General features: G+C 38.9%; 1 protein-coding gene across 1 annotated transcript; it reads left to right on the top strand.

The window, feature by feature from the left end:
- Nucleotides 1-12,528: 12,528 nt before the first annotated feature.
- Nucleotides 12,529-13,889, top strand: LOC122302095 (B-box zinc finger protein 32). The gene has a single exon (XM_043113330.1). It carries the CDS (start codon nucleotides 12,874-12,876, stop codon nucleotides 13,672-13,674), a length of 801 nt encoding a protein of 266 aa, XP_042969264.1. The 5' UTR covers nucleotides 12,529-12,873; the 3' UTR covers nucleotides 13,675-13,889.
- The last annotated feature ends 468 nt before the right edge of the window (nucleotides 13,890-14,357 follow it).

Here is a 14,357-nt window from a genome sequence, read left to right on the forward strand (position 1 = left end):
TCCCAGCCGTCCTAAATGTCATGCCATCATTACATGGTGTGTTTCCATAGTCAACCCCCTTGAGCCTTCATGAGCCTTTATTGATTCTTTAAACTACATAAACCATGCCCGCTCTAAGCCTGAAAAACAATGAATCTACCGTTGATAGTTTGAGAAAATACTTTGGTGGAGAGTTACATTTAAAAGAGAAAATTGGTTACATGATGAAACGTATTATGTTTGCTCTATTTGATCAAAGAAAAAGAAGAAGAAGAAAGGAAGTGATTGAAAAAAAAAAAAAAAAAAAAAAAAAAAAAAAAAAAAAAAAGAGGAAAAAGAAAAAGAAAAGAAAAGAAAAGAAAAAGAAGTCGCCAAGTGGAAAGTGAATTACCTCAAATTTTGTTAAGGGAAGTGTTGGTATTACATCAGTGATTACAGCAATAATAATGCCACAAGTATGAGCATATTGCCAAGAAAGAGCTATGATTTGAATCATGTGAGTTTCTCTTTTAATGTTCTTTTCACTAAGTATTTTCCCAGTTTGATTTAATTTCCCATATCCAGTTCTTTCTTAACCCTCACCCTGTGGCCTATCATTACAACCTTAATAAAGACCTTTTGATCTTTGATTTTGGTGTTGACTACATTAGTGGAGAGGATTTCTGAAAATTGGACTTATGGGGTTAAGTTTTAAGAGAATTCTTCTGATTTTGGTTGTTCTACTTTTATCTGAGTTTCCAGGTGGTTTGAGGTTAAATTGACTATATCACACACCCACTCAAGGTCTTAGCTTTAGGTTGAAGTAAACGCCTAACTCTTGCTTGACAAATTGCAAAATTTTTGATTGATTTTCTTGCTATCTTTGATGTTAAAAGAGTAAGATACTAGAGATGAAATCTAAATTCATAAAAGCTTGGTGAGTGATGATACTTCTCTTTGGGGTCGAGTTGATATTGCCTAAACTATCATTTGTTTTTCTTTTTGTTTGAGGACAAACAAAGTTGTAAGTTTGGGGGTATTTGATGGCTTGCAAAATTTCATATTGCAGATTTTACAAGTTCGCTCGAGCGGAGGCTTTTGGCCGCTCGAGCGAATTCAGGCAGATTCAAACGCTCGACTGCTGCTCGACAGGGAGCTCGAGCAGGTTGCTGAAAAACGAAGATCGCTCGAGCGGAGACATTGGCCGCTCGAGCGAAATCAGGCAGAGTCGAACGCTCGATGTGTGCTCGATAGGCCGCTCGAGCGAAATCAGGCAGAGTCGAACGCTCGATGTGCGCTCGATAGGACGCTCGAGCGAAATCAGGCAGAGTCGAACGCTCGACGCGCGCTCGATAGGCCGCTCGAGCGAAATCAGGCAGAGTCGAACGCTCGATGTGCGCTCGATAGGACGCTCGAGCGAAATCAGGCAGAGTCGAACGCTCGACGCGCGCTCGACACCCCGCTCGAGCGAACATCGTATTTTGACAGATTTTAGGTTTTCCGCCGTGGGACCATATAAAAGGCCATTCTTCACTCTAGAGCCGCGGTTTTTGACTGGAGAACACTCTTTGGGAGAGAAAAACATAGCTAGAGGGATTCAAATCATTTGTTTTGGAGACGGAATTCCAATTTATTGCACGTACGTTGGATTCATACACGAGCACGGACGGGAGAAAGGCGTTGAATCGTTCTCTTGAGCTTTTGACGACCAGTTGAGGCTGCAAGGAGGATTTTTCAGTGTTTATTTTCTTCTTCCCATCTTCTCAGAACAATTATGGTGAATTCGTTTATGTTGAATTCCAATTCTAGTATGAGCTAAATTTTCTTCTTTCTAGGAAAACGATGTAACCTAATTCCGAACTATGCTTGTTTGTCCATGCTAATTTAATGCAATTCTCTCTTTGTTTATCTGATTTATTCTGAGTTTAATGCTTCTAATTAACTGGCCATTGATTAGATGATTATTAATCTTGTGATTTGCTATCGAAAGAGGGAATCATAGGGTAGATCTTGGATATTTCAGCATAGGTAAGTATAGAGATCGAAAGACTTGTATGAACCTGTGTAGTAATTAAATCATTGGTCTTATTGCGTTCTTGATTATTTAATTTGCATACTCTTGTGTGAATTGATAAACTAGAATCACTTCCAATTGACTATCGAAAGAGGCTTTTAGATGAATTAGAGATTTGCTAATAGACAAAAGAGGTTTAAGTTAAGTTAGCTGGATGAGAAAAGCATAGTGAAGAATTATGGTGAAATCGATTTCCTAGAAGTTTTCTTCCCTATTGAATTTGATCTTCAAACATCAGTTTTATTTTCTTTGCTTATTTCTCTTTGAGTTGATCTAAGTTTATTTGCAACTACAAAAACCTTAGCAATTCCTCTAGATAAAATTGAGATTAGTAAAATTTTGGTATTTGGCAAGAGTAAGGTACCAATCCCTGAGGACGATACTCTACTTATTACTTTACTATAAAACTACGATACTGTGCACTTGCAGTTTTGCACCGGTCATGTGCGAACAAATGACTGGAAAATAACTGGGTTAAAAAGTCATGATTGTCATGTCCTTTTGCAACGTATCTTGCCTATTGGTATCCGTGGGTACTTGACTAGAGACGTGCGCGTGGCTTTGACTGAGTTGGGTTTATTTTTCAAAGACTTATGTGCACGGACATTAAATGTAGAAGCTTTGGATCAAATGGAACGGGAAATTCCCATAATATTGTGTAAGCTATAAAGTATTTACCCACCGTCATTTTTCGATGTCATGGTTCACCTAGCCGTCCATTTACCACGTGAGGCTCAACTTGCAGGACCAGTTTAATATAGATGGATGTATCCCATTGAACGATTTCTTGGGAAGTTGAAACGAACAGTTGGTAACAAGGCTCGCCCAGAAGGATCAATTGCAGAAGCATATATTGATGATGAGTGGCATACATTCTGTTCCAAATATTTCCACGGAGTTGACACTAGGTTTAATCGGCCAGAAAGAAACTTTGACGTTGACAGAGCAAGACAACGAAATGTGTTTTCCGTGTTTTCCCAACAAGTACGTCCACTTGGTGCAGTGCATGGTTATGACTTATGTGGAAGAGAGTTTGAGAAAGCTCAGTGGTACGTGCTGAACAATTGCCCTGAGATAGAGAATTACTTGAAGTAAGTACTATTCTTTTCTTAATTTAATATTCGCTCATTTACTTTCGCAAAATTCTAAGAATATAAAATACATGTGATAATAATCAATTTCAGTGATCATATTAACATGCTCAAGGAACTAGGAGTAAATGATATAGACCAGAAATATGAAGAGGAGTTCCCGAGATGGTTTGAACAACGGGTAATGATATTACATATGCAACACTCATTCAATACATCAGAAAATATTGATTGTTTTTTTATTGATATAATAGAAGCTTTACTTAACATGTAGGTTGTACAAATGCATGCCAATAATCCAAATGATATATCAGATGAGCTATATGCATTAGCGCGTGGTCCATCGAGATGTGCTACAAGATATTCTGCATGCATTTCTCGAGAAAGTAGGTATCACATAATAGATCGAGATCATTATAGGAAAACACAAAATAATGGTTTCCTAGTTGAGGGAAGTCATGATGGAAAAAATATTGATTTCTATGGAGTGATTGTTGATATAGTTGGAATGAAATATTTGGGGGAGCTTGCAGTGTATCTATTTAAGTGTGATTGGTGGGATTTAAGCAATCCTCGAACTGGAGTCCGTGATGATGAATATTTTTTGAGTATTAATACATCAAGAAAATGGTATGAGGATGATCCATTTACTTTAGCTTCTCAAGCATCTCAAGTATTCTACTTAGATGACCCGAAGTTAGGAAATCAATGGCGAGTAGTACAAAAATATTCTCCAAGAAATATATATGATGTTATCCCTCAGGCAGAAGGGCGAGATGAAAAAGAAGATGATGTCTCTACTCAAGAAGCATACCAAGAGAGTCAGCTCGTTTTTAATTTATTTGTGGATTTGAGCCAGTATGAGATGATTCCATTGAATAGAGAAGATATTGAGGCTGAAATTGTTGATGCGACACTTGAGCAAAATATTGATTCATCTGAAATATCTACAGATGATGAGACTGAATTGTCAAATGATACTGATACAGATAGTGATTGACGAATTATGTTTTCACATTACATGATGATAAGCACTATTTTACTTAATGAATATTGTATCAGTTTTTTGAAATTATGCCTCCGAAGAGAAAGGAAGTTCGCAACCCATCTCCACCTGTTCCTAGCTCTCCTTCAAACTCACCATTAGAGATTGACTCTATAGAACAAGGTAAAATTCTAATAGTCATAAAAGTTATTAATTAAGATTATAATAGAAAATTGATTATAATGTTATATATCATGATAACTTCACAGTACAATCTCGTCAAGGTCGAGGCACTACGAGAGGCGTGACGTTGGAAAAATATCATAAGGTGGGTAAAATCAAGGTTAACATTCTTGACGAACATACCGGAGGTGAAGGACAACCAGCAGCTTGGCTTGCATCGCATGTGGGTGCTCTTACACGAACTTATGCACCTTTGGCAACAAGTTCATGGAAGAACGTCCCCCAAGATGTTAAAGAGCTTATCAAGAAGCGTTGTTTGGTAATGTTAAAAACAGATAGTAAGTTGGTAAATATTTACTTAAAGTTAGAATATTATAAATGATAATATGTTTGTCTAAATTTTTTTTTACAAAATGATTTTTAATTAAATTTTGGTCGGATGGAGGAGCGTAAGACTGTGGAAGAGTTTATGAGTAATGCATTCCCCAAATATAAGGCGAGGTGTCATGAGCACTATAATAAGTTCGAGAATATGGAAGATGCACGCCAACATCCTTTTCAAGATGCCAAACCTTCTGATTGGAAAAAACGTTGTGACTTGTTTAAGGATCCATCATATAAGGTATAATTATATTAATTATTTTAGTCATCCTATTTTTAATTTCGCTTTCTAATATTTTCAATTTCTATGTAGGAGTGAAGTTTTATAAACAAAACAAATAGATCGAAACTGAAGATTACTCATCATGCAGGCTCAAGATCTTTCCACCGCCTCTTTAAGAAATTGGTATTGCTACTTTTTTTTATTTGTATATAGTTAACTGAATATATGAATCCTAATGACTTTATATCTTAACAAATATTTATTATAGCAAGATTCAGATGCCAATTATGATCTGACAAAATTATATGCTGCATCACATATTAATCGTAATAGAGAGTGGAGTCATCCTAATGCCCGTAAGAATTATGTAAGTATTATAAATTGTTCTAAATAAATATATTAGAATATTTATGATGATATTAACTATTTATCTTATGTGTAGGATAAAATGGTTGACATACATGCTGAACTGCGTCAGATCAAAACTCCATAACAAATGAAGTTGAAATTTTCACACAAGTTCTGGGTCAACGTTCAAGATATTTGAGGGGTTTGGGTTGCTGTGTCAAACCTTCCCCCTCTTCCTCTTCTTCTGGGCCTGCTTCTGCGGCCTCTGTAGCGCAAGAGAATTCGAATCGCAGAATCGAAGAATTGGTTGCAAGGCAGCATGAGTTAGAGGCTCAATTGGTGAAACAAGGAGAGATGGAGGCGCGCCTCAAACAATAAGAAGAACAATAAGAACAGTTCATGAGAGAAATGCAACTCCAAATGCAGCAGCTTATGCAACAGTACAGGCCTCCAAGCAATTGATTGTTTTCTACGTATAGATTATGACATTATCTAATTATGTATGAACAATGTCAGTCTCATGGTTATTTATTAGTTCGCACTTATTATAAAACTTTCGTGAGTATTAAATTGTTTCTAATGTATGTTTTTCAAATCTTATTAATATCAAATTGGTTTTTTATTATTACTGAATTTTAATAAAATAGTTTCCGTTCAAACGACTATATAACGTTCGAACATTATTGATATATACGTTTGAACGAAACCAGATTCGTCAAAATACGTTCGAATGCAATTCATTTGCGTACCGTTCGAACATAACTCAACACCGTTCGATCCATTTACCGTTCGATCTCTTCTTTTAACATTTGAACGTAAATCTATTTTGTACTATTCGAACGTTAAAAATATTTGGGATCGTTTGAACGTGTTTTCATAACCGTTCAACCAATTTCATTTCATTCGAACGTCATTCAGGAATGAAATTGAAACGTGACAAATAACTAGACCGTTCGAACGGTATCGAACGGTCAATTTCAAATTCATCCCTAAATATATTTTCTGGGATGAAATGGTGATTTTCGTCCAAAAATACCTTCTGGGACAGTGATGTTGGGACGACCTTGAGACGAATTTTTTTCGTCCCAAAATATTTTTTGGGACAAAAAAGCTACAATTTGGGATGAAATTTTTCATCCCAAAAAAATGTTTCTGTTGTAGTGAGATATGTGAGATCATGAGAAATTGTAAAATCACCCATTATAGTGGATTTTGCCCCCAAACAACTCTTGAACGTAAGCATTATACTGAACCACGTAAATTCATGTCTTTCTTTATTTACTTTTATTAAACTTATTTATTATTTATTTTATGGATGAATGCAAAGAGCATCGTATTAAAGCCCAAATCACCATCATGAGGCAAGGATGGCTTTTTCCTCCCTTCCAATTTTTTGTGCAAACCAAGGTATTAACACTTGACGCCGTTTGTAAGATCGACTAATCTTTTACATCGAAATTTGAAGAAGAATGAATCCTCAGCCATTGAGCTTGTCCCCAAAAGCCAGATAAGTTTTCCCTACCAAGGCTTGACCCGTCGGCACTTTCTGCAGCTGGTAAGATGGTTCCAGACTACGGAGGCTTTGCTCCATGGTCAGCCCTTATTGCCATCATTGAAGCTTGTTGCAAGAGCTACCCGACGCCAACACCACAAAGTGCTTGCCATCCAGCCCATCTGTGAGCTTGTGGAGCCATCCACGACCACAATGTGAATCTTTGGCATCCTTTGTTGCCACCATGGTGGCTCTTGCCTACAAACCGAGTCTGCTGTAAAGCTCCTCGCAACCATCAACACAACATTGGGTACGTTTGTGACATATGTAATGTGCATGGTCTAGTGCACCAGCATGGCCCCCTGTGAGAATCACCATGCACAGCCAACGAACTGCCCGTCACCTAGATCCAACCTCCCAGTTGACCAACCAGACGAAGCCACCAATGGGAGCTTCTCATCGTTTCCCTGCTATCGAAAGCCAAGACATGAATTGAGCGGAGCCACCAAAAGATCGAGAGCTAAGAGGGGTAGACGGCATTCTCTGTTGTCGGCAAAGAGGTCCTCTACCACTGAAGTCCCAACCACTACAAAGGATGACAGCTTGCCATATATGCCTCCAACTTGTGGCCCAGCGCACCTGCACAACCCCCTTCAAGGATCACCGTGCATGGCTAGTGGGCTGCCCACCACCTCTATGTGTGGTGCTGCCCCGATCTGGCCTCCCAGCTAGACAACCAGACGAACCATAGGAGAGAAACAACGCCAAAAGGTGGGGCATTCCCATGGTTCCCACCACCCACATGGCGAGCAACGACCTCACTTGAGGGAATGTGGCCCTTGGTAGTCAGCGACACCCCCATCGAGCTCACCACTCTTCTAGCAGACAAGAAGCTTACAACACCCCTAGCCGACAATAACCTCACCACAGTTTCTGTCACCAACGCATCGACACTCAACCACTGTAGAGCTCCTCACCACCTCCAACATGCAACAACAAGCCTCAATTGTAGTACATCTCGTCACCCCTATGGCGAGCAACACCTCTCCAGATCCACACAAGTGCAGATGATATCTACCGGCTATTAGCTACGTATATGATAGGCAGCACCATTTGGGCAATGAAAACAATTTCATTACTACCAAACCATACCAAGTCCTCTAGGTGAGCAACAAGACCAACGCCTCTAGGTGAGTAACTAGACCAACTGCTCTAAGCAAGCAACAAGACCAATGCCTCTCGACGAGCAAAAGTTCTACAATCTCAACCATGCAAGATTATTGCTACAAAAGCACTCAGGGATGGACAATTTCTCCATGCAAAAATCATTCAACAGAGAAGAATCTTAGTCGGAAAAAATGGAAAGCAGTAGCAAAATTGCTCTGGAATATACTTGCTGGAAATCACCTGTGCAGCTTGGAACACTTCTTACAAAGCCCCTCTCGAGCATCTTAATTTGTCTTCAACAAAATAGGCCATTTGGTATTGCGAGCATCTAGGGCCTTCATCAATGCTAAAGCATTGCCGCCAACAGGCATCGTTCATGTACCACCAGCCTTAACCACACTGTAGCAGAATGAGTCAGGTTTACAGATCTTAAACTTGTAATTTCTATTACACTAATCTTTTGGTTCTTGGTGAAAACTTCTCAGGGTAGTCAAACTCAGCCTCCTGCAACAACAATGTAGTCAAGCATTCATCAATACAATAATGATGAGCCTAAAAAACTCACAGTGCCCAAAAACAAAGGGCGTGGAGGTCAATTGACCACGTGACCCTTAAATACCAATGACGAGCCTAAACAACTTGCAGTGCCATGAAAAAGGGGTGTAGAGGTCAATAGATCACGTGACCCTTAAACACCAATGATAAGCCTAAACAACTTGTGATGCCATGAAAAAAGGACATGGAGGTCAACAGACCATGTGACCCTTAAACATCAATGACGAGCTTAAACGACTCACGGTGCCGTGAAAAAAAGGTGCGGAGATCAACATATCGCAATCCTTAAACACCAATGACGAGCCTAAACAACCCGCAGTGCCCTAAAAAATGGCTCAAAGGTCAACTAACCACACAACGCTTCAACACCAATGACGAGCCTAAACGACTTGTGGTACCTTGAAAAAAAGGCGTGGAGGTCAACAAACCATGCTACTCTTTTAAACACCAATGACGAGTCCAAAGACTCACGATGCCCACGAAAAAGGAAAATGTCAGGGATCGCCCGATACGACTCACACCTCATCGAGTGTCAACAGGAGGGACAAGTTATCAGACTGCCTGGCCTCCCTCGTGACGAGCTAACAAGCAAGAAGGTCAAGGACTACTTGACCACCCAGGCAACTAACAGGCAGGCAACTCTCTGGATTACTCGACCTCTCTAACCTGGACAACAATACGAGCACACCATCGTCTTTAGCAAATTCTGAGTGTTTATGCTTGTGCCACAACCATTGCCAATGGGTTACCAACGGGAACGAGCCATCGACCTCCACAATTACAGTGCACGAGTTTCCTTCAGAAACCAATTGATGGGCTCAATAACCGCCTAATGTAAACCCAGGGAGTTGACGAGCTTCCTGACCACTTAAGCACGGGATACTACCACAAACACCAACAACAATTTAGACCATGGGGCAGAAAATCTACTACTATCAACAAAAATAAAAAGGGTCACAAAAATACACATAAGAAACCAACCATGAAAATATGCACTCTTCGCCAACAATAAACAATCCCTCAGGCAAACATCCATACAAATAAACAAACTCAAAATCAAGCTCCGCGCTCACACCTAATACAGTTGAGTGCATCTTCCGCCTATCTCTCCAAGCTAAGCTCTTCACCGCTTAACACAAAACGAACAGAAAACCAGGAAACAAATAGAAAATTAGGGACTAAACGGAAACCAAGGATTAATTCTCAAAATTTATTCTGCAGGTTATTGACTTAAATATTCTCAAGGCTTTCTTGTCCAGCAATCACCCCTAAGAATTACGAGCATCTGTAAGGGTCAAATCAGCAACCTAAAATTTAGTCTCGGGATAAGATTGAAAATCAAACTAAAAGATAAAGCCAAAACGAGACTCAGACTCTTAAAAGGAAAGAGATTCGGACTTCTAAAAGGAAAATGTTTATAAGGCAAGTGAATCTAATCACTTGAAGGAAATAGAACTCTATATAAGACGGAGACTATCCACAAATTCTAGAGACAAGTTTTCTCCACAGAAGCTGCATACGCCCAGACTCACTACAACCTTTCTACACTTAGATTAAATTCTTCTATTATATTGTAAGATATATGAGTTTATGAGAGATTGTAAAATCACCTATTATAGTAGATTTTGCTTCCAAATAATCTGTGGACTAATCACGCAAATTCATGTGTTTCTCTTTATTTACTTATATTCACTTATTTATTATTTATTTTATGCATAAATGCGAAGAGTATCGTATCAAAACTTGAATCATTGTCATAGAGCGGAGATAACCATTTTGTCCCTTCTGATGTCGTGCAAATTAAGGCATTAACAACCGTCCATATACTTTGTACCTAATCACATCTCCCAATTTGGAAATTTTGGTACGAAAGGTCTGAGTAAACTCAAGGAAGATGCAGAGAAGAGGAAACCACCATCCATGCTCTATGGAATTGCAACTCAGCCATGGATGTTTGGAGTCAAGGCCATATCTTTTTTCAAAAAAGCTCTTTGAGGGAAGCAAGCTTCAAAGAGTTGTATGAACGACTCATCCTACAGTGCAAAAGGGATTTACTTGACATGTTTTCAGTCATAGCTAGGAACATTTGGTTAAGAAGGAACGTTTGAAGGGTCTTTCTTACACCCAAACATTCTGTTGAGGCAAGCAACCCAGTACTTAGAAGAATTCAAGTCAGCTCAAGCTAGTAAGAAGGTTAAACCTCAAGTGGCCTCTATTCACCCCTCGAGATGGACCCCTCCTCCATCTAGTTGGGTAAAAATAAATTGGGATGCTGCTGTGAGTGTGGGACAGGGCAGGGTCGGAATAGGTCTGGTGGCCCGAGACCATGAAGGTTCCACTTTGGCCACTAAGAAGCTCTCTATTTCCTGCTTGGCTGAACCTGTGTTGGCTGAAGCTTTAGGAGCTTTTCATGCAGCTTCCATGGCAAGGGACCTGGGATTGAGCTCGGTTATTCTAGAAGGAGATGCTCTCCAGATTGTGGTAGGGATCAACCACCTTTCTAAGAGGTGGGATAGAGTTGGCATGGTTTTGTTAGATACTATATAGGATGGTACTGTCCAACTTGTCCCAGTGGAAGGTGACTTTTGTTAGGAGGAGTGGCAACCAGTTTGCTCACGGCCTAGCTAGGGAATCTTTAGAGCTTGGTGAGAGCTCAAATGAATTAGTCTTTAGACCTCTTTGTAATCTTGTTCTATCTTTCCCTTGAAGGTGAATGAAAGTATGATGTTATCAAAAAAAAAAAAAAAACTCAAGGAAGGCTACGTTTATATATAGTTTGCCACGTGGTCATATCGACATGGACGTGGTCAAAGTTTGCCACGTGTCTGTGGCGCTGTCGTCGATGACTCGGCTCCAAGTCTTGGCAGAGACTAGAGAAGTGGTTGTGGATCAGTTCGTACGAGCCAGACTTTTAATAGTGATCAGTATATATTATATAAATATATATATTTATGACAAATTTCCATGCAGCGGAACCACGTTAAGAGTTGGGGCATGGCCCCTCCTAAAATTCTAACTATCTCTGAAGGTTTTTTCATAATTATATATATAGAAAATTACCCTCTCAATATATTTATAATTCCCATATATTTTCTAAGATTTTTTAAAATTTTTTTATAGACAAAAAACTTTAATTTTTAATTTTCTATAGCTTCAAAAATCTTTTATAATTTTTATATATTATCAATTTTTTTATGATGTAACTCCACCAAAATAAAATTTAAACCAAGTATATGAGAAATAATAAAATATTAATTTACATCCCAAAGACCAAAGTATTTTACTAAAGTCTTATTACATACAAACGAATTTGTGTATCAATATATAACATACCTGCCTTCATATTCAAAATTTAAATTGACACTATTTTTATTAAAATTTGACTTTCTAACTAATCATGTTAAATAGGTGCGAGTATTGGTACGCAGAATCTCTTACAACCAGATTTTTTCATTTTATTATACAATATTGGGTTGTAATAAAGAATAAAATAAATATAAGAAAATCATATAAGTTTGATAATCTATTTGAAAAATATTTGAGAAGTTTTATCTCCTAGAATTAATTAAAAAAATAATAATGGATGAATATTATTTTATTAAATAATATAATAAAATAGGTGAAACATATAATAATTATGTTTCAAACCCTAATTTGTATATATTGTTACGTTTATTTAAATTTAAGATTTATATCTTTTTATTTTATATAACTTATCATACGTTGTAAAGTTGACCCTGCTGTTAAGACTTATTGTTCTGCCACTGCATGCAACAACTAATTAATTAATTAGTAGATATACGAAAGTTGAATTGCAGTTAAAAACTTTTGATACTTGCAAAATGGCATTCTGATGATCACTTGAAATCGAAACAACACATGCGTGCCACGTCAAGTCTGCAAATTTCCGTTCATTTTGTTGGCAACGCCCGACCAAAGCTGAAAACCAAAAATTATTGAGGAAACGAGGTTTTTGTGGTGGACAAGGCAAGATGTATGAATTATGAATAGTAAGTAGAAGCAAAACCACGTGCCCTAAAAACAAAACCTATTTTCTTAATTTCCTGTCCGTCAGTTCCCAAATCCCAAGCCTCTTTCCTCAGTCTCCATTAATTAATTTTTCGAAACCACATTTCAGGGTCTGTAATCATATCAGCCATGCAAAATAAAGTTCATTCCCCTTTCACACCCACTAGTTTCGCTTCTCACCCACCGCCTTTCTCTCCCCTCTCTTTCTTTTCGTCACATTTTTCACAGTTAGATACGATATACCATTCCACACCCCTTTCTTTGCGCCTCTTTAATCTCTCGCTCCCTCCCTCAACCCCCTTGATTCTTAGATCTTAGTCTTCCTCACTCCCCTTTCTCTCTTTACTTTATCCTTTCGTTATATCTACGTACTCTCCGTCTTCCAACATGAGAAAATCTATACTTTGCGAGTTGTGCACTGAAGTTGCTTCTCTGTATTGTGCCTCGGACGCTGCATTTCTTTGCTCCCGCTGCGACTCCAGAGTTCACCAGGCCAATTTCCTCGTCGCTCGTCATGTTCGCCAAGCGCTCTGTTTGAATTGCAAGGGCTTCGCCGGGGACCCCATTTCAGGTTCCGGAGCTCCGGCTCTCCGGCAGATTTGTCAGGCTTGCTCTCCCGTGGAATTTTCCGACGATTCCGATTCCTTTTCGTCTTCCGTTTCGAGCACTGAGTCCTCCGCTGCTGGCCCGAAGAGGATTTCGCTCGAACATCGGACAGTAGGAGACGAGATCGTGAAACGGGGCATTTCAAGCTCTGTCACGGAGATGTCTGACGAGGATGCGTACGTCCCGGCGAGATTCTCCTTGTCGGCGAAGAAGAAGAAGAAGATGAGAGCGGTGTCGTTGAGTGTGGACGTGAAGGCAGAGGCTATTTTCTTGAATTGGTGCGGCAAGCTTGGGGTGAATGGTAATTTGGTAGTGCCCTCATCATCCGAAGCCTTGGGATTTTGTTTGGTCATGCTGACAGCTTTTCCCTTCCGAGTGTGCATGGCGACGTCGCTTTGGTTGGGCTTGAGATTTAGCGGGGACAAGTCACTGTACACGTGTCATAAACTGAGGAGACTGGAGGAGGTGTCCGGAGTGCCGGTTAACGTGATCCTGGCCGCCGAGGCGAAGGTCGCACGTGCGCTGAGGGTCAGGAAGGCACGACCTGAGTCTGAGGAAGGATGGGCTGAGTGTTCCGCTTGAGTTGCACGTGCGAGTACATGGTATAGTAAATGCACGTGTTTATGGATATGGTTAATCTCAGCTGAATCAATTCAGTTTCTTGAAGTTCTTGCGTTTCTCTTTCATCCCCTATGTTTTTTGACAGGAAATTAAGGATTCTAATTTTTGTAATTCTGAGGGCAAACAAGGAATTGAAATGCATGTCTCCTGACCGTGGAATTTAGTTTGGATAGAAAGGTTGTGCAAACAGCTTGGTTTGAGTTTCCTAATTTTAGATACACTAATGTTAAATATAATTATAAGTTATCTGAACTCGGTTATTCCTCTTAAAAAGATTGATATTATCATTAAAAATTAATTTTTATCATAATTTTATATTTATTTACATACTCTATGATTATAGATATTCATTTAGAAAAAATCTAGTTATAAGTAATTCTGCGCATCAATCACTCATTTAACATGATTGGTAAAAAATTCAGATTTTAATAAAAATAGTGTCAATTTGAATTTTGAATATGAAAGCAGCAATATTGATACGTAGATTAGTACGCGAATCCGCTTATACGTAACAAAACTCATTTATTTATATCTCTAAATCTCAACCATTAGTTTTTCAAGTTGCTTGTGTTTAACCGGGTTATGCGCGTGAGCCGCTTATATCTAAAGAGTACCAAAGAAAACAAATTAGCATAGCAGTATTA

This window comes from Carya illinoinensis, chromosome 1 (assembly GCF_018687715.1).
Source record: "Carya illinoinensis cultivar Pawnee chromosome 1, C.illinoinensisPawnee_v1, whole genome shotgun sequence".
Classification (NCBI taxonomy): Eukaryota; Viridiplantae; Streptophyta; class Magnoliopsida; order Fagales; family Juglandaceae; genus Carya; species Carya illinoinensis.